Raw genomic sequence first — 26,325 nt, 5'->3', positions numbered from 1 at the left:
AATAGGGGTAAAGAACGAGGGTAGGGAAGGGGAGCTCTCTGGGGTGAGTGCCTGCATCTCACACAGAGAGCTGGCGAGCTGGCTGGCCAGCCAGATAGTGTGGCTTGCAGACCTCATCAAGAGACAATTTCAAGACATCACCAGACATGATGTGAGTTCCTGGATTGGGCAGTAAAAGAAATGACCCAGAAAGATGTGATGTGCTGAGTTTTGAGGAGGCTGCATTTGATCCAAAATCAGAGAGGAAGATGTCAGAGCTTTAGCTGAACGTGCCATCACTGCATACTGCTTTCTTGTAGATCACTCAGTCATCATTCCCATCAGCTCCTGCCTCTTCTTTACAGACTCATATAGTCTGATATGGCCAGCATATGAGAACAACCTGGGTTATTGTCTTAGCTATGAATCGTTTTGGCTGGAAAAGACCTTTAAAATCAAGTCTAACCTAAGACCACCACTAAACCATGTCCCCAAGCACCCTATCTACATGTCTTAAATACCTCTGGAAATGGAAACCACTTCCCTAGGCAGCCTGTTCCAATGCTTGACAACCCTTCTGGTGAATTTTTTTTCTGATATGCAATCTAAACCTCCTTGGCACAACTTGAGGCCATTTCCTCTTGTGCCACCTCTTGTTACTTGTGAGAGAAGACTGACACCCACCATGCTACAACCTCCTGTCAGGTACTTAATTGTAGAGAGCTGTAAGGTTTCTCCTTAGCCTCCATTCTTCCAGGTTAAACAACCCCAGTTCCCTTAGCCACTCCTTGTAAGGCTGTGCTCTAGACCTTTTGCCAGCTCTGTTGTCCTACTCCAGCACTTCAGTGTCTTTCTTTGGGTAACGGGCCAAAACTGAACACAGTATTCAAGGTGCTAATGAACTTCCTTCCTCTGTAACTGCAGCATCTTTGTTGTTTTCTGGCTTGGAGGAGGTTAACACACCCTTGTGAATACTGGATCACAAGATTTTCTTCCCTGTGCAATCCCCGCTGCCTGATGTGAGGTGTCAGTGTTCCCAGGACAGTATGTGGTCCATCTTTTTGTACTGGACAGTGACACACCAGCTCCTTGGCTGATCACAAGTACACCCCGCTGCCTGATGGGTTAAACCATGCTCTGAAATTTTCCCTTCTAACTTCATTCTACAGCATCTAAATGCGTATTTTGAGGGATGCTTTAATTTTAGGGAACCCTCATAAGTCATGAGCTCCTAAACTAGCTTTAGGTTTCAAGGTGAGGAACTACACTGAAAATTCCCTCATACCTGGGAGGTGGTGGCTGGGGGACAAGCAGAGTGCTTGTGTTTCTGACAGGGGAGCAGAGCCCCGACCGCGGGGACCGTGGCAGATACACCCGCACACCAGGCCCCACAGGAGCGGAGCTACTTCCCTTGTGCCTTCTCAGCGCTGACTTACTCGGGGCTTTATTTTAAGGCCGAGCCATTGCTTGAAAATGACGCCGCCCGGTGTCCGCCTCTCCTCCCGCCCGCCTAGCGCCCAAGCCTGCCTCAGCGGGCTGGCGAAGGTCGGCACACGGCTGCCCAGCCAGGGGCCTGGAGGCGGCGGGGTGCGGCCAGCCCCAGGGCCGCCTTCGTAAGGTGGCAGCCACCCAGGCAGAGAACCGGGCCGGGCCCGGTCGGGCCGCGGAGGGGCGTGCGCGGGAGGCGGGAGCCGCTCGGCACCGCCCCGGCACCGCCGGCAGCCGGCAGATCCGGGTCTCGTGGCGCGGGCTGACGTGTGAGCCGGCCCGAAGCAGCGGGGCCGAGCCGCGGGGCCGCCCCTGCCAGCCCGGCCGCCCTGCCCCTGCCCCCGTCACCGCCCCGGCCGCGCACCCCGCCGCAGCCCTCCGCGGACACAGCACGGTGAGCGGGGGCGGGGGGCGGCGCGGCCGGGGGCGCCGCGGCGGGGAATGGGGGAGGTGCGGGCCGGCAGTCACCAGGCAGAGCCGGGAGGGTTTCCACGGGTACCCCCGCTCGTATCTCCCTCCGTCCGCCGGGCGCGGAGCCTGGGGAGAGCCTGGTGGGGGTGCGGGGATAACTTCAAGCCTGTTGAAGTGCTGAAACGACCCCGCTGCCGGGAGGTAAACACCCGGAGAGCCGGAGCCGTTCCCCTCGCTATTGGGCAGCACTCCTGTTCGAACCAGCGAAACGTCCACTTGTCTTCCGTACAGCTGCTCTGATTCGGGTTTTTCTGGTAGTTGCGGTTTTTAGTGCCGAATGACACGCTTCTGGTTTTTGTTTGTTTGTGTGGTTTTTTTTTTTTAAAGGGTCTCAGTCTGATACTTTGAGCCAAAGGGATTTAGTTTTCTTTTCTTTAAAGAAGCTGGAAGTGGCATGCTGACACCAGAGTATGTGCTCCCAGGCCGCTCCCAACTCTTTGGAAAGCTTGTGCAAATAAAGTGGGAGAAATCCGACAGTGTATTGTGAGCGATAATCTCAGGAAATCAGGACAGCGTCACACTGCCATTAATTTATTGAAGGATAGGATTCCTGCCAGGAACTCTTCATATGCGTGCTCCAAGATGTTATTCGTAGGGAAGGGAGTATATCGGCCTTGGAGACCACAAGCCTCCAAGTCCACGGTCATTCCTCTGCAGCTGTCACGGTGCCTGGTTCGCAGATGTCCTGCCCTGCAGCTCAGCTCCTGCCTTCCGTGGCAGTTCTGAGGCCTCAGCTCACCACCCCCTCTATGTGAATGCGGTGTACGACCTACATCAAAACTTTTGTTTCCTGGCAGACACCTGTTTGTCTGATCAGTCCTCAGGGTTGTCTTTTAGATTATAGATTTGCTGACCTAGGTACTGTTTTTTGTCGTATACTGGCTTGAACGTTCATCTCTATGCATGCAGATAGGTTCTCAGAATAATCTCCAGTTTTTAGAAGGGAGGACATAAAATTTTTTTGATGTAAATAGCTTATTATGGTAATGTTATTAATGTGCCTGCTGGGGAAGGTACATATCTGCAGAGAGCATTACTATGTTGTGTCTTAGCCTTTGCATGCTTAGCTGTTAGAAAATATCAAGATTAGTAAAAAGAAGGAATCAGTCTTACTTTTGATCTCTTTCTAGTGAGAGAATAAGTCCTTGATAGTTGCATCTAGTTATGACATGTCAAGATGAAAGAAATCAAGCTATTGTTGTCAAACAGTGATTTTTAAAAGTGATCCTGGCTCTCACAGTGTGCTTTGAAATGGTAGAAGCAGTTGGCAAAATGAAAGTGATTGTAATTTTAGCAATTTGTATATTTAGTCAGTTCAGTCCTGAGCAATGTCTGCTACTGAGGTGAGTGAACACCTGCTTCCTTCAGAAGGTTAGTATTTGGTTTTAGAGAAAGTTAGTTTCTAACTGACTTCTTGTTTCATTATTACTTTACGATTTTCTACTTTCAAATATTTAGACTTCAGAATAACTGATGTGTGAATGTGGTTTGCATAACAGATGTGTAATGAAACAGAATGTAATATTCATGTTTCAGAATTTTCCCTCCTAGCTATTTTAGGTATTTGACATCCATTCTTAAAGAATAAATTTTGTCTCCACTGAAGCTTCTCATAGCAAAATTGGGCCTAGCAACATCATGAGTCTTCACAGAGGCAATACAACGAAAGTAGCAAGATGCTCTTTCTCTTCTTATAAGAAGTGGATATGAATGGAGAAGGTGTACAGTACCCTGACAATGCCAACTATCAAATTCTTACTCTGTATGTGTTAAACATTTGTGAGATTACTCATTCCAACAAATACAAAAATATTTTGACAGATGCATTGATACATAAAAATTATTGTCACGTGTCCACATTCTGCTTGGGAAGCAAATCAGGGAGCCTGTGAGTCTGCTTTGCCTGGCTGTTACATATACAAAGTTGCAGTTGATGTTAAGAATGTTTTTTGGTTTCCTTCCTAGGTTATGGATTCCTTTCATTAATACATAAAGTTCTATCTAGTTGTTAATTAGGCACATTCTGTAAGATGCTGAGTCCTCTGTAAGGACAGTGGGAGCTAAAAAAATATTTTAAGTTTCTACCACAGAGCTGAATCTTGCAGTCATTGTTCAGGTAAAAAAAAAGACAAAAGAAAAAGGATTATTTTCTCAGAGTAGCTCCTTCACCTTGTATGCCTTGACTCACCAACAGCTGACTTTCACAGTTCCCAAGGAGCCTCATTTGCAGAAAGACTCCTTAGCTCCTCATTATGAAGGAATATAGTCAGGTGTACAAGAGGGATCAGTCTGTGATAGCTGTGTTGAATCTTATTTCTGTTGTAGCAATACAATGGAAAAGTGTGGTCCTACCCTCTTCTTCCTATCTAATCACCTGTTCCATGGTATTGGTTGGGGCAAGAAAAAGTTCTCTCAGTGATGACTGATATGGCTTTTCATGAAAGATTTGAAGATGCTTCAGGAGCAACCTCTGGCATGATTGAGAGGTTGTACATTTTTATGGTTATTAATAAAGCAAATATGCTTCAGAGGCTTTTGTTGAAGTGCCTAGATGGTATTTTTACAGATAATGGAACAATTAGTCCCATTTGGGTGGGAACAGACAGAATTACACTTGATAAAAGTTTTCCTCATTAAGATTATTCTGATTCCTCTGCAGCTTTGCATGCATTAAACCCCATGGCTTTCTGGAGCTGAATATAGTTTCATTCTTACTTTATAAAACTCCTAAGCCAGTGTGAGATCCAAGCATGAGGTTCTCCTAGGTAAGAAAAGATTTTTATCTGAAAGATCAGAATAGCTGTACAAAAATGTAGCTTCAGCCCTTTATATGGTATAAGTACCTGCAATGCTTTATTTGTCAAATCTTTGTCAAATACAGATCTCTAGAATTAGAGCTTTGTTCTTATTTGTTCATACATTCACATGTATGTTTGTGTATTTCCTGCTAGTTAATCGTGACAGCTTTATTTTTAGCAAGGCAGTATTTTTAGACAACTTAACAAAATGGTTTGTGTTGGTTTTCCTAAATTAAAACATCAGTTTAGGGGAAAAAAACATCTGTCTGAATGAAATTATATGAAGATGTCAAGAAAAGTTGGGGGTTAACTCTTCAAATAATTGGATTAAGTCAAGCGTGAAACAAAGCTTCCTGGTATGAGTGGCCTTGGTTAAGAAGAATTCCCATGCAAGTGAATACAGTGTCATTAGGGGCTCAGCACTTTGATATCATGGGTGAGACTGATTAGATGGCATCTGTCATTAAACAGCCCTGTTTGAAGTTTACCAGAGAAAGCTTTTATCGCAGAGCTTCAGGAAGGACAGAAATATTCTTATACATAGACACTTCTTGAGCCATGGAGGCTGTTGGGTGCTTCAGTATTAAGTTAGTACATAGAACAAAAAGTGTCTAAAGATGAAAAAGTCCTTCAGTCCTGTTGGACAGCTGTGGAGCCAAAGGAGAGATGTGTGTTGCAAACTAATCCTTATGAAGTAGTACTGTAGATTCTCCTGCAAAATAATGTAATAGATTTAAAAATCTGTTGCTAGTAGGTGCAGAGGAGGCTTGTATAATTTGCATAGCACTTTCTTTTTGATAATCTGAGCTAGTATGTGAGTCTGCTGAATTAGATGGATGTTATTTCTCTGGTAAAAACTAGGTCATCTTTTAGCTAAACATATGTAAATAACCAAGCCTAGAAATCCTGTTAATTGCTACAGATTCCCTCTGGTATAAGTACTGATTAAAAATATTCTAATTGATAAGCTTTAAATTGTTTACTGCAGGTAGGTAGAAAACCTGATTCAACTTCCATTGAAGTCAAAGACAGGCACTCGCTAGCTTCAGATAAAATTTGATCTGGCCTAAGGGGGTTAGGAGCAGGGCTGCCAGGGAATAGAGCTGCTTTCATCTGGAAATTGAAAATCCTGCTATCTTCCTCAGCATGCTGCTACCCTGCTAAATCTGTTTGCACAGTGGCAAGTTATTAGAAACATATGTCATCCCTGGAGAAAAAACAAAATGAAAACATTCCAAAGAATTTCTGTATAATTTTGTGTTTGTATGTGATTGGAGTAACATTAAGGAATAGTATATTTTTACAGCTCTAAGGATTTAGTAAGGTATTTTGTAATCTAAACAATGGTAGTCTTCTTAATAAATGAGTCTCAAGAAACTTCATAGCTTATGGTTTAAGGCTGCACTTGCTGGCTCAATATGGTGGAAAAAAATTTATTGCTATTTGTTTTGAAACTATACATTTTTGTAAAGGGGTTAATATGAGAATTTTTTAATACTTTTTTTTTTCCCAGAGAGTTGAAATGTCTACACATCTCTGATTGATTTGCTTTCCATAGAAATTTCTTCAAAATAATGAATTCTTGCAGGCCACCTGAGCTGCAGTAGCTGTATGGGTGTGTTCATGGTTAGCTCAGAGCAGCTCTGAGGGGTCTCAGCTTAATTTTGCTCTCTTCCAGACTAAGCAGTCACATTTGCACACAGTTCCCATGGGCTAAGAGCATGTGCAGGGATCATTTGTGACACCAGTGTAATTTGCTTGTGAGTTTGAGTCCTGAGCCTCACAGGATGAACTTTAAAGTTTAATCCAATCCTAAGTTGCTTTGATATATTTGAACATCTAAATCATAGTCTTATCTTGATTCATGAATCTGGAACAAGAGCTGAGACATTTTATGGGTAAGTTACATGGTTTGTTACAGGAGCATATTCTTTTTCCATACTTAGTCTTTTCAAGTAAATTATTAGTTTTGTATTACAGATCTCAAAGGTTAAGTGCAAAACATCTCGTGGGTGAGGTAACCAATAGCACAGTCATTTTCCCTGTTGTACTCCCATGGGGAGGCTGGTGCAAGGTGCTCACCTCCACCCTTTATCTGGTTTCCCTGCAAAAGTCTGCCTCCTGGGAGGCCAGCTTATCCTTCATCTGTAGTCGCTTGTTCAGAATCAGGTTTGCCAAAAACTTGCATGAGCCCGCAGCACAATCTTGCAGCCCTGTTTGGCACAGGTGTTCTCTCAGTGCCAGTGCAGAAGCGCTCTCAGCAGGGGTTTAGATGCAATATGTGTTGCTTCCAGCCATACTGCATCACTTGTACAGCTGCAGGGGTGCTGAATTGAGAAAACTGGCAATTTTTACTGTGGAATGGGAAGAGGAATGTCAACATAAGCAGCGGGCCTATATGTAGTGCCAGAGACACTAACCAAAAGCGGAAGAGTAAGCAAATTTGCCTAGGAGCTGTCTGTTCTACCTACCACTCAAGCTGAAAATCCTGTTAAAGCCGATGAGAGTTCGAACACAACAAACAAACAAACGAAGACAACAGGAGATGGCTCCCAGTTTGCTCAGTAAACTCATTGAAATACAATGTGCTAGTAGTTTTACAGTGGATAGCCCACCCTTTTGCATTGACATATGTCAAACAAAATTATTAAATGGTCATTAGTAATTCAGTATAACAGAAATAATTTTTTTTTCCTAGACCATTGTCATAGTCTTCTACACTAGAAATAAATGTTAAAGTGAAAATGAAGCATTTACTTAGCAGAAAGAGGGTATTATTCTTGGATGATGTTCTGTGTTATTAACATATCTTAATTAGCTTGCATATTCCAAGAGATTTCTTTCAGAAAAATAACATTTTAACAAAGGGATGACCAAATGCTGACAGCTGGAGTTTGGCATTAACATTCTGTATCAAATATCAGCAAATGAATTCTAAAATAGCTGAAGTCCTTTTTTGGTCCGTGACTGGATGTGCGTAATTAACTCCTTTTCAAGTGTTTCACCCAGAAGAAATGTTAAGCAACCTGCATGGGAAATAGCTTTTTAAAATCTTAGTGGGTCTTTTTAGCTCCATTGGGGAATTCAGTTTTGATCACTGACATCAGTGATTTAAAGCCTGAAATGTCTGTCCTCTCACACTGGGGACTGGCCATGCAAAGGAAGGGGGGAATGGTGTTGGAACTGTTAGGGGGGCTTAATATATGGGGTTTTGCCCTCTGAGAGTTGTACTCGACACTGACAAACTTAATTAAAATGAAAGAAGCATCAATGTCCTCTTCTATGTTTGCCTGATACACTGTTCTGTGTTGAACCAACACACCTCAGCATATCTGTAACCTTGGTTAGCCTTGTCCACAAAAAGTATGTTTCCTACCAGGTCCCTACTAGATTCTTCCAATTTTTTAAAGTAATGTAAACTTTCTCACTTAATTCACTGAGAAAAGTGTTGTGATGCTCGGCTGTGAAAGGGCTTTGATCATAATTGTAAGTCTTTTAAGCTTTCATGCTCTGGCTCCTGCTTCACATCTCCGTGTGGTAGTGCTGTTGGCAGAGTTGCCAGAAGTTTCCTGAAGCACTCAAGGGAGTCCAGATGTCCACATCAGGGTGAAAGTGCAGCAGCACAGTGTTGTGGTGGTCAGATAGTGATGTACTCATGCTGTGGGAACAAGTGCTCCAGTAGTCTTGTGAGACCATCAGAAAAAACATCAGGAAGATTCTGAGCACTAATTTCTCAGTTCTGAGCCTGTCCCTGCTTGAAATCTTCTTCCCAGATTTCAGCATGTCTCTGTAGTATCCTTCAGTGGCTGGCTCAGCACTTCTTAGTTTCTTTGGCTTTACTTCTATTTTTAAGGAGTTGTTTTAAATCAGCATTTGTAAGAAGCACCAGATAGTTGACACCAGAAAATTAATTCATGATTTACTTACATCATAAGTGATTTGTGGGACAGTAGCAAAGCTACCCACTGTTGTGCCTTGAGCAGGATGTAGCTGAGTGGAATCTTTTCTGGAGCTCCTACTAGTCTGGATGTCCTTGTTAAAGACATCCAGAAGAACAGAAAGACAACAAGAAGAGCACTAGTGGCATACATCTGTGTTCATGGCTAAGGATTGAGTTATGAAGAAAGGAACTGGTTTAGCTTAAACTTTTAGCACTGAAAAGTTCATCTTAGATCTTGTTAATTATCCTAAGAATAGTTGCAGTGCAAAAATATACTTGCCAACTCATTAGGCTACAGTTGGAAGTTCAGGGAGACATGTTCATCCTTTCAAGTACAAAATCAGCTCCCCTTGCCTCCTGGAATTATAAGGAAATAGCGTGGAAAGTATTGCTTTGTTCTCTGAAAGTATTACCATGTCTAGAAACCTTCTTTGGCTGTTGTATCAGCCATCAAAATCATTGCAGCTCTTTTCCCAGAAAAGCCAAATTGATGAGCTGAACTGGGACAATTAGTTGGAGAAAGTGGTAATTTTAGCCACACTTTACTGTGGCAGAACTCCTGGCAGGACGCAAATTTATATCCTGCTGGTTTGCTTTTGCTGCCCAGCCAGCCAGTTGGTTTTCTTTCATCCTGAAAACTCAAATTTATTGCCCAGGAGGAGGCCTGGTAGAAAGAGATCATCAGGAGTCCCCTAGAGATCTGTGATCTTGCAGAGCTACTGGAACCTGGTTTTCTGGAGCCAATAGGAGTGCTGGTGTTTGCTTCAGTAGAAGCAGGATGGAGCTGTAAGCATGGAATAGGTGATAGGGGAGACCTTCTCTTGCATTGTTAATTAAAGGGATCATAAATTACCATTATAAAAAAGACATGTAATATGTTGCAGTGTTTCAGACTGAAGTTCTATGAGGGTATATTTACTTGAACTATTTAAGTTACACTAAGAGAGAAGAGCTAGTTCCTGAATGTTTTAATTAGTATATATTTGTATACAAGAAATCTGTTTTGTTTTCTTTTTCTTTTTTTTTTTTTTTTACAGAACGTATTTTTAGCCTTGTTTGAACAGAGGAAGTAGGTTTTCTAAAGGAAGTTTCCTTAGAAATCTTCAAGCTTTTTTTGACCAGTTCTATAACCCTGATTTAAATTTAAAACTCCTGCAAAAAAGTGCAGACCACCTCCACTGAATACTGGTGTCAGGCCCTTGACTTCTGGATTAATTTCTATTTAGTGCAATGTCCTGCTCTCTTGCCTGAGGAACCTGCATCCATTAACTTTAGGCAGAGTAGCATTTGTTTATTTTAAAGTACTATTGATTTTTCTCTTTACTTTCTCCCTATTTCTCTAGTTCCTTTTGTGATGTTTCTTCCCTATTCAACTACAAACACTGTTGTTTTCTTTGTCCATCCTGTAGTTTTATCCTGTGTTTAGTTATTCCCTTCCTTTGCTTCTTCAGTGGCACTGTTACCATTTCTGCCTTGTTCCTTCAAGGAACATTTGATGCAGAAATCAATGGATAAGATTCCCTAGACTTTCTTATACACAATTTTTAGCTGTATAACAGAAATAAAAGAAAATTAAATAATAGACTACTGAGCTGGATGAAGGCAGTTCATCATAAAAGTAACACCACCTGCAGGATTCTGGGGGGGGGTGGGTGTGAATGTGCATGGAGTACAAATGTTATAGAAGGTGGAAATCATCAGGAAAATGTGGTATATAGCAAATAAAGAAAAAAAAATCTGAGTTTGGCTGGATTTCACTGAATTTGAATGTGTAGGCTCCTCTTTGTTGACTGGTCACTAGTAAGCAATCTTGCCCTACTGAAGACACCTGTAGCTGTTCTTTTACTCTGTACCAAGTTGATGTGGAACTGGACTGTGTGATTCTGTGGGGTTCGTGAGTCCCGGTCCTTCCAAGAGGCAGGACTGGAACCAGATTTTGGAGTAGTCACTTGTACCAGAGGCATTTTGAAGGGCCCAGTAAGGAGTCAGCTGAGGTGTCAGCTGCCCTGATGGTAGCCAGGGGGACAGAGTGGCCAAGGTGAAGAAAGAGTCCTGTAAGACCAGTGATCAGGAGCTTTATGAGGATGTGATTCCTGCAGTCTCTTCTTGTGGAGCAATATTACCCCCCTTGGGTTAGTGGGTACTTTGGTTACTGCCAGGGGGTCACTGCCAGGCTGTTGCCCCTGTGCCTGGTAGTTTCTCTGGGACAAGACTTCATGTGCAGGATTGCAAAGGTGTTACACTACATGAAGCCAATATACAGGATGTTTTAGATGCCAGAAGAGAATACTTGGAGGTCTTTTGGATATGGATAAGATTATATGGGAAAAAACAAACTTTAGGCATGCTGTGAAGAAAGTAATTACAGAAAGGGTAAGATTTTGTAAGAAAACATGGGTATGAAGATGGCTTAAGTGCAAGTAAAAAGGAAAGAGACCAAATCATTTTTATTTGAACCTGGATCCTTTAGAAGATCATGGAGGAATATAGGAGAGAAGGTTTTTTCCTATGACAGCAAGATAAAAATGAACATTTTAAAATTTGGGGCAGTGAATTGTTCATGCTTTGTGTATCACATTTGCTAGTTTAGCCCTTTACCATTTTTCAGGATGTCTGCAGAGGCATAACAAGTCATTTGCTTTCTTTCTACATTTTTCTTTTGAATTTTATAGATATTTTAATTTGTTCTGCCACACCTCTCAAACTTAACTCAGAAGCAAAATTAACTTTATGGCTTGTTAGAGATATTTGACAACTGTGTTTTGAGTTGTTGCAGTTGTCTGAAAAACAGTCATGAGGAATTGAACAGGATTTTGTTTCTATTTAAAGTGATTTGAAAAGATTCTGTTACTTGTCTGCTGTACTGTGAGGTATTTTGCTCCCAGGGATTTCTTACTTTCAATGGTCAAGTAAACAGCAACACAGCAAAAGCAGTTCATAGCAGAAGAGATCTTCAGACATTATATGTACTTAGTGTGATATTCCACATTTTTAAAGTGCCTAGATCCAGGAAAGATAAGTCCAGGAAAGATAAGCTCTAAATGGGCTTAGAGTTTTGATGTGAAGATCCCAGGTTAGTCCATGACAAAATCTGCAGTGACTCTGATTTATGTATCTTAAAGAGTAGAGTGAGTGTTTCCTTGAATACTAGAATTATAGATATATTTACACAGTCTTTTATACCAAGGAGTAGAGATCACCAATATGTGCACTTTGACAATCTTGCATCATATTGGAGACACATTTGCGGGCATGCAGCATACAGAAAATTGACAAAACTTGTTTGTGTTCATGCTAGAAAGGAATCCAGTTTTGTAGTGATTAGGGTGGAGAGAGGCAGAGTATAATTTCTGTCTCCTAGAGCTCACCAGCTGCATGCTGTCTACCCAGGAGAGGTGGTGCTGAATTGAGAAATAACGTATAGGCATTGCAATACTTTAAAATACAGAGGAGTCTCCAGGTACAAAAAAAACCCAGTCAGATTGTAGCCATAGAAATGGCTTCTTTGATAGTAGGGTGTATAAAATATAATACACAGCTGTACAGTTGGGATTGGGGTATAAGATAAAAAAGAAGAAACAATTTACAATAAACACTATAACAGAGAATGCTATTTTTTTTTTTAAATCGTGAGACAATAGATATATTTTTCAATATGGCTTCAGCACCTACAATGTCAAATAGCTGCTCAAGTCAAAAGGTAAAGGTGGGCTTTTATTCCTGTCTTAAGTAATCAGAAACCATCTTCTATTTTGCTGCCAAATTACAGGAATTCTGGCTCTGACTACAGTATTTGCATTTCAGTTATACTGTTTATGGTTGCCTCTGTGGGCCCTTTTTCACTGTAAAGATTATGTTGGCTCTGATGGTACATCATATTTGTTCTAGTTTACTAATTCCTTTATTATGCTTTCTATTAGTTTTCTTAGTCTAGAGGCCATAACATATACCTTCTCAGCTGTTACCAGTCAGAGCTTTAGCATATTTACCAAATGTATCTTCCAGCTATTTGCAAACCCTGTGAATTAAATATAGTATAAGCAGTAATATGGCCAACCCAAAATCCAGTTATTTCAAGCAGAGTAAAAGTAATGCTTTCAGAGTACTTGCAGGGATTTGACATCATAGCCTGACCAATTGCTGTGATCTTACCAGCTGGTTACTCTGTAAATTCCAAGAAAAGGAAGGTAACAATAAACAGGAAAACAGACTGAAAAGCAAGTCAAGTAAAAGAAAAAAAGGCTGGCAACTTTTTTTCTTTCTTTCTCCAGGTCATGAGGAAAACAGTGGAGCACATTCTCCCTTTTTCTGTAATAGATTGTATATAGAGCTGTATTTGCAAAAGGTGGAGGGCTGGTGTGACTCAACAGCAAAGAGGTCAGAGCTGGGCAGAGCAAGTTCACAGCTGACGTGGGATCAGACAATTGGAAGTAGCAGGAGGCAGGCAGGAAGCACATTGCAATTCTGGAACAGGATTTTGATATCAACGGGCTGCCTAAGAGCATGCAGTGGAGCCAAGGAATCCTGCTCTCTGAGACATAAAAAACGCTAGCCTGTTATTATAAAATCTTACACAGGGTCACAAAACTTCAGGATCTGATTACAAATCTTAGTTGATATTTATTACTTTATGCATTTGAAGTGTGTTACAAGTAATACGGTTGTCAAGCTGAGAATATTTTAATGAGAAATACAGACATTAGAGTGATACTTTACAAGTGAAAATAATGATATAGTATAGTGTTCTCTCTTGTTTATGTGGGTGGCTGACATGGTTCTTTCTCTCTCATATAATGTTTCCTCCAGTTCCAGCAAACAATATTTGCATAAAGGGGGATTAGTTTGTTGTTTTGTTTTTGTGTTGTTTTTTTTTTTAGTAATGACCTAAGTGTGGCGTCTTTACCAGGGGAAAATCCAGCCCTGTTGCCAAAATATATGGTCCAGCTTCAGTCCTTTGGCAATGAAAGAGCTTGTTCTAAGCTTTGAGGAAGGAAATATATAGTTTGATTGCTTTCAGCATCATGTGAAGATGAGAAAGCTTGTAAGGGATCTTCTCATTGAAAGCTTGGATGACATTTTATTTGGTGACATGCGTTCTGCTTTATTTTAGGTCATTAAGATAATTGGTATTGTAAAATTCAGATGCCTTGGGGTAAATTCCTTCTAGTGCACTTTCGCTTAAATTTATCATGATACATGGCAGATTAATTTTCCACATTTATTGTTTAATATTATCTAATATTTTTCAGTTGTATACTCTATGAAGAATGTCAGGCTGGTTTGATTGGTGATGACTTATCTGGCATTTGATTTCTTTTAGTCATATATAGATTAACACTCCTCAGTTGGTGTGACATTACTGTGTGTTACTGACTCTTAAATTCGTTCAAGTTACAGTTAAATATTATTGTGCAACTTTGCTGTTTCAAATACCTGTTTGGTTTTTTTTTTCATTATGTCCAGAGAAACCGTTCTGGGCTGTTCAAGCAATCACTGCTTTTACATGTTCCTTGTGCTAAAACAGTTTTAGAAAGGCTGTTCTGTCTGACATGGCCTATCATCCAGGGACCTTGGGTAGTTAAAAAAATTCTTCTATTGCTGTTGTGTGGTTCTAGTGGTTCTGAGATAATTTCACATGAGCTAGTGTAGTAGCTTTATAATTAGCTCTCAGAAATAATTAAATAATATGCTGGGATGTCCTATATGTTGGAGAGCACTATATCCAAACTTGAATGCTTCTGTACTTTACTCAGTAACTTGTGTTTTGCTGACACACGTCTGAATACACTGAGATGGGAAATCCACCCCTTTGGAAGTTTGTTGCACTACTCAGTTACTTTGGTGGTGAAAATGTATGACTTGCTTCTCTTGTGAGCTTGGTTGATGACAGCTTCCAGTCCTTGCTTCTTGATCATCTCTTCACTGAAGAACTTCCCTGTACTCTGGTTTATTTTTCTATGCCAAGATACTTGCACATTATGTAATGCAGCAATCTCTCAGTCTTCCTATCCATACATTGCCAGATTACTCTTCCTTAGTGTCTAGGCAAAAAGACTTTCTACCATCCATTCAATTTATTAATTTTTTTTTTGCTCTTTTTCAGTTTTCAGTATTCTTTTTTAAAATTGGAGACCCTAGCAAGTTAAGGGCACTGATGTTCATAATCCATAATGAAGATCCAGATTTCTATTACCTTCTTTTACTGGCTCTCTTCATCATGGCAGAGGATGATACAGAAGAGTGGTAGGAATTGATAGAGATGCATTTTCGTTTTTCTATCTCTTTCTTCCCCAAAAGGGAAGAACTATTGTAATGATACAGTCTGTTGAATGAAGCTATGCTATAGCCATATAGGTTATTACTCTTTCTCCTAGTGAGGTTAAAACACTAAAATGCTTATGCGTGATCAAGGCTTGTAAGTTTTTGTAGATGATGGATGCAGAGCACATCTGTTGATTCAGCAAACCATTATCAAGTGTCTTGCACCTCCATGACTGACTTGTTTTAGGATTGAGAGGATGTATCTGCCCTATGCTGCTGCATTTATTAAGCTTGGCAGGTATCTCACACTAGGGCCCCAGTGTGTGCAACAGAAACACAGGCTGAACCAGCTTCATTGATGCCATGAATAAAAATATATTTTTTAAAGTATCATAATGCAGAACTGATCTAATGCATCATAAGAGTCCTCATCCAAGAGAAATCAGTACCTGATTTCACCGCAAAGGTAGGAATGACTTGCAATCTGCTACTTGTTTTGACCATCAATTGGTAAATAGTAAAAATAGCCTTGCATACACATGACATGTCTGTTGTAAATGGTTTTAGCAGGTGAATAACCTAAAATTGATTCCCTACCATGTTTATTACAGCTTCTTTGAACTTTGTGTATTGTTAAGTGAATTACCTACTTCTTTGATCTGAAATTATTGTGTATAGCTCCATTTTTCAAGTGTTTCCAAGTGTATCCACTTCCACACCTCTGTTTGCTTTCATTATACAAAAAGGATGATTTTCTCCCTGTGGGAAAGATTTTAAATTATTTTCCTTTACATTGATCCAGAGGGAGAATGCCAGCAGTTTGTTAAAGGGCTTAGGAGAACAAGTTGCTCTGAGTTTTCAAATTGTATTCATACACTGAAGAGTCCCACTGTGCAGACAAGTGACTAGAATTTAATCTTTGTAATTCTTGTTTGTTAGGATGTATTTCATAGTGGTATGTTGGACATCCCAGGGGAGACACACAAATTCTTGAAAAAAAACTATTTGGCTCTCTAAGAAAGCCCATGTGAGACACTGCTTTCAGCAACAACAAAATGTTACTGCACGTACCAGACTTCCTCATTCATGCTGCCAAAGGAATAATAGGATTACCCTGCTTTGTTTTGCTTTTTCACCCTGGCATTAAATGAACTGAAACTTGATATGTGAGCCTTTGGAAAATAAGGTCAGTTGAAAACGAGTTCATTATCCTTTTTTTCTTATTCTTCTTAGGTGTTCACAGGCAAGTTCAAGTTTATCCAGACAGCCATGGCAGAAGGTGGATTTGATCCTTGTGAATGTATTTGCTCACATGAACATGCAATGAGAAGACTGATTAATCTGGTAAGGATAACAGGAGGATATTTGGAAGGGTGATTATTCAGACATGACTTAAGCTCTTGCAGATTTGCAGTTACCAATGGTTTTGATTCTGCTTATTCATTGCATGCACTGTTAGAGTCTGTGTATCTGACTTTCTGATGAGCTTTTGAATAGTTAATAAAAATGATAGCTTTCTGTTTATTTTCCAAGGCAGCATTGACATTGTTTCTGTTGAAATGTTTATTTGTAACTCTTTTTTACTCTGCAAAAAACCAAGGATACTACCCAGCAAACTTTTTGAGATCAGAGTGATTTACATACTCATCTCACAAGATAACAATGTTTGAATTTTTAAAAGTAAGCTTCAAAAAAATTCTGAAGCTGAGAATCCTGTGATTTTTTTAGTTCCAAGTTTTGTTTCTTGAGATGTCATGGGTGTGGATGAGCAACTTCAACTTGACAATATAACTTGAAAGTTATATTACCTTTCTGTAACTGCAACTTGTAAAATAGAAATGATTCTTTGCTTCTATATGGATCATAGTTCACTGTTACTTAAAGAAAAAGCTACAAAGTACTACATTATTTTCTAAGCATTTATTTTTTTTAAATAACACAGTTGTTAACTGTGAGAAATTAGATGAACTTGGTTACAAGTTCGTTACAATAAACATTTTTAAGATCACATTGTACATCAAATTCATTTAATGTACTTCCCCTTGTTGATTTGTATAAATTTGTTTATATCCCATTTTCTTTCTTCGGGCCCAAATTAATGTCCTTTTAAGTTACTGGGTATATCAGCTGTTCAAGGCAGTATGTGTAAAGAGCATCCTCTCTAGGATCAGGCTCTACTTCAAGAGGTGTTTTATCAGTGTTTTAGGAAGGTTATCAGGCAAATATGGTCCCAATAACCTATCATAAGAGTAGGGCTAATGTGCAAGTGCCCAAAGATTGTATTTGTGGGAATAAAGAATCAGTTTGTGTGCTTGCCCTTAAAATAAAACCACTTTCACGTGCATACATCCACAAAACAAAAAACTTGTTTCAAATAGCACTTTGTAAGAAGTATATATAGGTTGTACATCCAAATGTATGGCTCATATAGCTCAACTTCACCCTGAACATAAAATCCTGAGTGTCCACACTTTCTTGGCCTTGGAGTGCATTGTTACACTAGCTCATCTGGTGTGCCAGGGGAAGAAGATAAAGCTAGGCAGATGCTGTACCTGTGCATGTTCTCAGGGGGCTTCAATGATCTTATTTTCATGAACTACTCTGCTCAGAGTGGGCAGAGTTCACCACCCATGTCCATAATGTGGCACTGCAGAACCTGTGCTGTTCTGTTCTCACACTGTGGCCCTGGGCCTGTGCACACAGAACACCTCCTCAAGAACACACAGGTCACACTGGAAGCCTCTGTCCTCTCCATAACCTCCTTGTCAGTACTGGGGCTCTGCTGCTAGATCCACCCAAAGCATTCTCTTCTGTAGGGGAGCCCAAGACTGGTGCAGTGCTCAGATAGGGGGTTTAAAGTGCTGGGTAGAGAGGTGTAATCCTTCAGTCTACTTATGCACTGATTAAAGGTCAGGGCTGTTGGCACAAAGGTGTAGAAAACAGAGGTTTCTGTGGAGAAGAGTTTCTCCTCTGTGGAGCCTTTTATGCCAGGGCCCATCATCATGTTCCCCAGTTAATTTAAGAAATACTCTGAGCTCTCCCTGCTGCCCCCGTATGGACGCTCATACACGTGTTCTTTCCCAAGAAGGATTTTCCTCTTGTCCTCAAAGTGGCATTTGTGCCATATCCCACATTTGTGCAGATTCTGGACACAAGCTACAGTGGTGACATAGAAACCCCCAGGACCAAGCTTCAGGAAGTTGGGAGGGGGAAAGGAGGATGTGTTTTGCCTTCCTTTCCTCTGAGGCTTGTGCAATGCAAATCTGAACCAGATTTTTGACCTCCATTCCTCATTTTGTATCTTTCCATTTTTTGCTACAAGAGAGTGACAGTAATAGCAGCAACCAGGCAGTCCTTTTTACATTGTGGCTGAAGGATTGTAGGTGTGAATGAGGTGGGTGGGTTGTGTCAGAAGCTAAAAAAAGTGCCACATGGGTCTGTGAGATTTTGTTCCTGGGCTGGTCCATGCAGGATAAAGTGGGTACAAATGGATCATCTGGAGGCACACTTGTCCCCGTAGTGTAAACAGAGCACATCATAGGTGCACCCTTTTCGGCAGTCATCAAGACCAGTCTAACAGTGTTCCTGTGTAGTTGCAGGAATGGAGTTTATTGCTCAGTGTCCAGCTTCCAAAAAGATCATAACAGTTAGTACTAGAAACTGTGAGAAGTGAGGAGAAATGCTAGATTTAATCTGTTCTAAAAAGCGAAACAGATGCTCCTAAATATTCATAAGAGCAAATCACCAACTGGGATAATTCAGCAGAATCTAGAAAGGAAAAGTCTCAGTCAGCAGCCAGACTGTCCTCAAGTAACCTGTTGCATGGTTTTAGCAGAAGACTTTAAACCTTCATTATCGCAGCTGTAACTCTTACTTTTCAGAAGGGTTTTGCTTTCTAAGCTGCTGCTTTGTCACTCAGTCTTGTGCAATATAAGCAAATTTTACTGTTTGTTTTAAGAGGAACCCTTGGACATCAGTTCTTAAAGTTGCTGAACCCCAAAAGTGTCAATGGAGACTGGGTGCCCACTATGTCTAGAAGCTGGATCCTCAAAACCTTTACTCCAAAACCATTATGATATCAGAAAGCTAGGCAAATTGTAGTTATCCAGCCTGTGGGGGGGGGAAATATCCAGACATATTGTATGTCCAGAATGGTTCCCTTTTCTTCCTTAAATATTGATCTTTTTTAAAAAACTAGATAGGTATAAAATACACCAGGGCACATTTGAATGTGGTTACAGCTGGGAGTGCGTGTCAGGATTTTGGAGCAAATTATATGTCAAGGTAGTTGTAATTATCTCCAGACCCAGTGTTGTAAATCCAGAAGTTCAGAGTTAAGATCAAATTTAGCAGAATGACAATGTAATTATAAGACATGCCCAAGTGTGCAAGTGTACTTTTAGGATTCTTCAGTCTAGTAATGACACTGTGCCAAAACCCTATGATCGGTGTAGACTTCAATAACTTGCATTTGGGTTACAGTAAACTAATTCTTACTTACTACTTTGTTAAACCTGCATAGAACAACGTTGGTAAGAATTTAGGATTCTGCAAATGAAGAGGTCATGATGTAGTAACTTATGACCATTACATGTGGAGGAAAAAAATGCATATTCAGATATACAGGATTCCTCTTAGAGTTCACAGTATGGGAGATTTGAATGACACTGCCTATTCCATGGTCAGGAGAGTGAACTTTGCAACATGAAATCCTCATTTTAATTCCCAAAGTGCCATTTTTAATTTCTAATTTAATTGGTGTATTTACTTTCAAATTCTTAGAAGATTTATTTGGTATTCAAAGTACAATTTATGGGTGAATACATAATTTCTTTTCTATATAGCATATAGTTTAAATCTCTGCTTAAAAAGCAGACTTCATCTTGTCAATACAATTATTGTTTATACAATGAAAAAAAGTTACTGTCATTTAAACTCTTCTTCCTCTCTGAGGAAAGAAACACCACAGAAAATTACAAACAAGAAAGCTGTTTGTTTTTAAAAAGCCTAATTTTTATTAAGCTACACAGCTTGATTATTTTTCTGTCCCTCATCCTGCTCGACTAAGCAGGTGCTTGTTTTGCTATTTTCTTCTTGATCATAATATCATGGAGATTTTATAGACAGTGGACTGTACCTAATGTAATTATATATTTAAAAGACTCTGCAGCTTATTAGGTTAACTGGGAGATACTATTCATGCCCACAGTTTTTCTGAGGTACATATACATGCTTAAGTGGCACTGAATTCTCTTGTGCTGAATGTTTTGTTTTCCTAAAGTGAATTTTTCAGGGTTCTCATTGGTGTCTAAGTATGAAAATTTTGCACGTTAAGCTTCTGTAGTGTGGCCACTCTAAATAATGTGCAAATATTATGACTTCCAGATACTGCTAGAAAGCAACAGAAATCTGAAGTCTTTGGCTATAGCTTAATAATTATCGTTTCTAGTATGTAATACCCATGGCAACATCTATTATGATTTGATGTGGTTGTGTAACAACTTGACTATTGTATATTCAGCTCACTATTTATTCTATGGATATAGCAGATAATTGGGAAATTCTGTAAGAGGACGTAAGCATAAAAGAAAAATACCATCAGACTTTCCATCCTCTGCAGATCCACAAGAGTTGTCAAGAGACAATGACAGCAATGTCTCTTAGCTTGTATGACTTTATCTCCTGTTCAGTCTCCTCCATCTTCAAAACCAATTTTGACAAGAAGAGTCAAAGTTCAAGAATGAAGAACAACAAATGACATCAAGTACTTTAATGAGGGGGACTCTGTCAGACAAGGAGCCAGTTGTTTTAAAGAATCACTGTGAGGGTCCTTGTGTGGTATCCAGAGCAAATAATTTCTGTCTTAGTTGTGGCAGAAGATAGCAAATGTCTGGATTTCTATATTAAATTTAGCCCTTTTTATTTCCCTTTTTTTCCACTTCTTTTGTAAAAATAAAAATCTGATTGCACTGTGTTATTCTTCCTAACTTTGATGCTCTCTGAATAAGCATGGCTGATCCATGGAGTATCTTAGCTCAGTTCAAGTGTGAAAACTAAACTGTCTGAAAATACAGTGTACGTGGTGGTGGAGGATAATTGTATAGAGAGCATCTTCCATGATGATTCACACTTTTGTATGACTACTTAGAGAGGGCAGAAATGTCAAAGCAAACCAGCAAAACACATAACTTTGTGTGATGTAAACATCCTTTTTTTTTCCTTTCTGATACAATATTATTTGATTTATAGAAAGTCTGTCTTCAGAACTGCCTCATACTAGTTTCTATGAAAATGAAAAATAGGTTCTTCAAACCAAAACATTTCTTATTCTGTAATACAGAAGGACTCATTTTGGTGAACTGTCACCAGTTCTAGAGGGATTTGATGGCCTTAAAACCACTTGATTCGATGGGAATTGCAACCTTGTGTTTTGTTCTTCTGTAGCTAATTGCAAAGTAATGGCCCATGTCTAGTTCTGTTGCTACACCAGAAGGCTTGACTGTCTCAAAAACTCAGGAATACAAAGCAAGTAATTCTTCATTTTAATTGCTCTTGTATTTTGAGCTATAACTAGATTTTGATAGCAAAAGTAGCAAATTCTTTATTTCAATGCAATTGTTACAAATACTGTTTTATCAGCCAAATTTCCATATAATTTGTTTGACCAGGTCAGTTTAGAGTCTTATAAACTGGCATAGTCTGCAATAGTATCCAGCACAGCCATGGATCTTGGCTGAGGGAGACCTTGTGCAAACCACACAGAATAAACAGAGATGACTAAAATAGATCTGCATTGCGTGCTGCAAAGAGTTGAAAATCTCTTGAGATGTCAGCACAGCTAAACCTGACTTAAATAGTCCCTAAGGCCACCAGCAAAATTGAGTTACCCTACTGATGTGGCCTTCTACTGAAAACACAGCAGAACAAATAAGTAAAGAAAGAATAAAACACAAGGTCAGAGTAGCAGGGTATGAGCATGTGTCTGAGCACCCTTGCTCCACTGACTTCCATTTCCCCACCTTCACTGGGTGCTCAAGGTGCTCTTGTTGTACAGATTGAGGCCTTAAAAATGTATCACTGAATTCCTGTGCTGCTAATGGTCTTTAAGATAGAAACTACTTCTAGATCAAGCAGATTAAATAGAGACTGTTTTCTAGACAGATAAATGGATGTTTAAACAAATGGTCCACTCAGATCTATGTCCCTTGGGGACTATTTTTTCCCTCGAGGAGTTAAGGTATCAGGACTTAACTGAAGGTTGAAGATGCCTGTCGTTCTTTGGGTTTCCCATTCCTGAGCTTTGTAGTGTGCTAGAAGCTACTGCTTCTTAACCAGTATATATTTTAAAAAGAAACAAAAAAATCTCAATCACACTTCATTGCTGCCTCGAAACATGCAGAGTGTGACAGTATCACAAGCAGTGTAGAAAATCATGCATTGAAAATTCTGACAGGTTGGTATTCCAAAAGTAATTAATAGCTACAGCCTGTATTATGAATGGCTGAACTGTGCTTGATAACCAGAGTTGTGTTGTAGCTGTCTCATTTGAGGAAAGAGGAAAAAATTGTGCTTTTTCTGTCCAGCCACATAATGGATGTAATCAACATGTAGAGCTCCTAAGTTGGAACTCATTAGTTGGAACTACTAAGTTCTAAACTTTTTCCTCAAGGTTGTCCTTTGCACGAGATACTCAACTGGTCAAAAAACCCCACATGTATTCTGGTTTTGTATTTTAGTTCTAAATTTGCTAATACCCTCTTGGGAGATGGGTGTATGTTGTTTCTGGATGTTTTCAGGTGCTTCTGTGGTAATAATGTCTAATATTCTATCTTGTCCATTTGTTCTCTAGTATTTTCTGTAGTCAGAGGTGCTGTGAGCTCCATGTAATGATCCTGACTATCACACTGCTTCATCTTTTCCCTGACTCCCCCTGACCTGCTGATTCATTCTGCTTTGCACTCACTAGAAGTAGCATTCCAGTGATATCCCAGGCCCTTAAGGCCAGCAAAATTATAAAAATAAGTACCAATAAAAGCAATTGAGTTTTAGGAAAGTGAAGGAGGTGTGGAGAAAGGGGATACATATGATGCTGAGGCTAAACAGTAATTGCAGGAGAAATGTGAAAATAAAGGGAAGAATGATTTCTTGCCTGAATCAAGGTTCCTCTTTGCACAGGGATCTGTCTGACTGCTGCCACTTCTTCCATAAAATGTCATATCTTTCAGTATGAAAGTTAATGTTCTCCCTCTTGTAACTGGCAGATGGGTCTTAAGAGTTGGTTTGTAATCTAGGGTTATTATTCTGAAAGGTACCAACCATACTTCTGTCTCATTTGCCATGAGAGGAAAACCGCTTGTCACCTACAGAACCAAACTCTGTATTTTTGTTGCAAACTGTTATTCTGTCCCCATGTGAACAATCATTTGTTTTATTTTAATCCTGCATATGCTCACAGAAAATGGAGATGTGAGCAAAGCAGTGTTCACTTTTCCCTTGTTTGTTAATCTAAGAGAAGGTAATGTAGTTTAAGAGACAATTTGATTCCATTAGCATGTCCTTCTTTTCCCCTTATTTTTCTTACTTCTCTTGGCCAGCTTGTAGCAGAATAATGCATGTAGGTCTCATTTTTTGCATCTTTAAATCTGAACTATACAGATAATGATACAACTCAATTTGCAACCTGGCTTGTATTCAGGCTTGGCCTATCCTACCACAGGAATTTATTTATCATTTTGTTTACTAAATCATTTATATACTTTAAACAGAATAGATGTGGCTGCCAACAAAGCTTAAACGGTGATTTCATTACTCAGAAGCATGAGAATGCAATCAGGAGTATGCCATCGTGTTGTCAGCTTTTGGCATTACTGGAGAGAAAAAGCAGAGTTTACAACTGGTCTAAGCTGCTGGTATTTTCATAAGGGATATTTTGCCCTTGCTATAAAAAAAAAAAAATTCTATCAACAGTCTTTATAATTCAATTTTAAATTTAGCTTTATTCATGGCATAAATGGTGATATCAAGCCAGTTATCTGTCCTTGCTTTCCTGCTTATCTATCCTTTTCTTTTCACTGGCACCATTATCCATTTATGCTCTCTTATCTTTGTACCTAATTTATCAGTTTCTTTCACACATTTCTCTGGGCTTTCTTCCATCACAAATTTTTTGTATGGAGGTCTTTTCCTGACCTGGCACACGAACCTGCTAATCTTTCGTTCGTGTCTTTTCTGAGGATTTCTTTCTGCTTTGAGCTGACTCAGAAGTTATTCTAAAAGGCAGTTATTTTAACTATCACTACATAAAGAATTAATTTTCGTCTCATCTGCCATTCACATTGGACCTTATTGGATGTTGCACTTTGTTACTGGCACTTGTTCTGGTTTTTTTACCTCTTTATAACATGATTTCTGGAATTGGAAGGTGCATTTGGACAAAGGTTATGCCATTATTTGTTCTGAAAATGGCAAGACTCTATCTTCCTGATATGTCTCTGCTTTGTCTTTGGGGTTTGGTTTTCATTTGGTTGGTTGGGTTTTTATTTTAGCTTTTCAATAATATACTTAGCTCTTAAAAAGCATTCATACTGGGTAGGAACTCAGTCTTTTTTCAGGCAAGGTGCCACTGACTTTTGAAATTGAAAAAAAAAATTTCTGAGCAGAGGTTGCAGAACCAGTCCAAGTATTTGTGAACTGTTGAAGTCTAGGGTGGCAAATTCTGAAAACTCACGTGAAAGTTTCAGGAAACTTCTCAGGACAGGAAGTAAGGAAATTGACACAAGAATGAGTTCCTGGGAAGGGGTGCAGAAGTCTGAATTTCTTCTCCATAGCAGCTATTTGTGATGAGCGAGACATGCAAGCCATCCTAACTTGATTCATGGGAAGACTGAAATGATCCCAGTGGCTGAGGTCGTTGTATTAGAAAAACAAGTTCTCTGTTTAGCTAGATGAAGCTGGTTCACTGGGCTTACTATTTCACTTGGACTTAAGTGATTTTGTGGAGCAGCTAACATGCAGTAAAAGTTCACACCCTGTTTTCACCACACAGTGGCACATTTGTGTGCCCGTAGTAGGTTTTCATGAAAACACAGACATTACTTGCTCCAGTGATTTCACAGAAAAGTTTCCAGATAGTGATGTCACTTTACTGTGACTCTTCACATTTTGCTCAAGGCTGGGGATTCTGAAAAGTGGTTGGTCTCATTGCTAAAATCTATGCAGACTCCTGTCAGAACTTGGCATCTGTAATCAGAGTAGCAACAAGGCACAATCACGTTTCAGGTGTGCTTGATGGGTGGATCCTCTTGATCCACAAGGTGGCATGTTGAACCTGAACTTAATACACAGCATCAAAGGAGCAGGAGCTAAAACACTGTTGTGTTAGTGTGAGGTAGGGCTAAAAGCTGGGTCCTGGAAAAAGAAAAAAAAAAAAGCTGTTTTAAATTTGAACTGGGAGACATTTTAAATGTGCTCTTCTTTCTGCAGTGGAAAATTTGAGTGTCACAGGGAAAGAGTGAAGTAAAGCCCTTTTTGTTCATACCTCTAGAATTACCTTGCTTTCTTTTTTTCTTGGCATTGTGTTGGGTTTACATTTAAAATAAGTCAGTGAGTGGACACTGATTTGCTTTAATTCAGCCTCATGTGTCTCCCAGTTCCAAGAATTTATGTGAAGCTTCATAGAAACCAAGCACTCATATTGAACAAATGTTCCTGTGGTGTGGGGATTATTAATTGAATTTATTTTAACTTAAGCTTATCAAGATTCTAAATGTTCTTGGAGGTAATCAAGTTCACAGTTGCATTTTGAACAATATGCATTTATAATTAGTATTATTACTTGTATTGCCTGTAAGTTTGCACTCCATTAAACCAGAAAATTTTGGAGCCTTTTTAGCTCCCTTTTAGCTTTAATATGGTTTACAATTTGTGTTTTACTTCAGTTTGAACCGTAAAAGATAAACAGTTCATTTTTTGGCTCACATGCACCAAGCCATTTATTGTAGTTGGATGACAAACTGCACTGAGAATGTTAAAATTCAGATATAATCTTCTTCATTTACATGGAAGAAAGTAATAATTTCTACAAATATTTAATTTTGTATCATTTTTCACTCTCTGTTATTTTTGCTGAATAAGCATTGATGTTTTGTTTTATTCACCTAATTTCTGTGTTCTTTTTAAGGGCTTGCTCCAGAACATACTGGAATTCATGAAAGGCTGTTTCTGACTTTAGAAGATGTCAGATCATGCAGTCAACTATTAATCTTCCACTAAATTAATGTTTTTGACAGCACAATCTCTGTAATGCAAATAAAGCCAAACCCACCATTAATAAGCTTTTAAGTATGTAAGAGTTAACATATTTTAAGAATTCCTTCTCTGTTCAGAATG

The 26,325-nt window shown here is 39.5% G+C and overlaps 1 protein-coding gene across 1 annotated transcript in view; it reads left to right on the top strand.

Moving 5' to 3' along the window:
- Positions 1-1,712: 1,712 nt before the first annotated feature.
- The window catches only part of SMIM14 (small integral membrane protein 14), a 39,272-nt gene continuing 14,659 nt past the window's right edge, over positions 1,713-26,325 (top strand). The window contains exons 1-2 of the mRNA XM_030449900.1: positions 1,713-1,861; positions 16,171-16,281. Of these exons, the coding sequence (XP_030305760.1) occupies positions 16,207-16,281 (75 nt within the window). The 5' untranslated portion in view covers positions 1,713-1,861; positions 16,171-16,206. The remainder of the gene's footprint in view (positions 1,862-16,170; positions 16,282-26,325) is intronic.

The sequence above is a fragment of the Calypte anna genome, chromosome 4A (assembly GCF_003957555.1).
Source record: "Calypte anna isolate BGI_N300 chromosome 4A, bCalAnn1_v1.p, whole genome shotgun sequence".
Lineage (NCBI taxonomy): Eukaryota > Metazoa > Chordata > Aves > Apodiformes > Trochilidae > Calypte > Calypte anna.
Note: the sequence above shows the minus strand (reverse complement) of the source record. Positions and strands in the feature narration are given on the sequence as shown.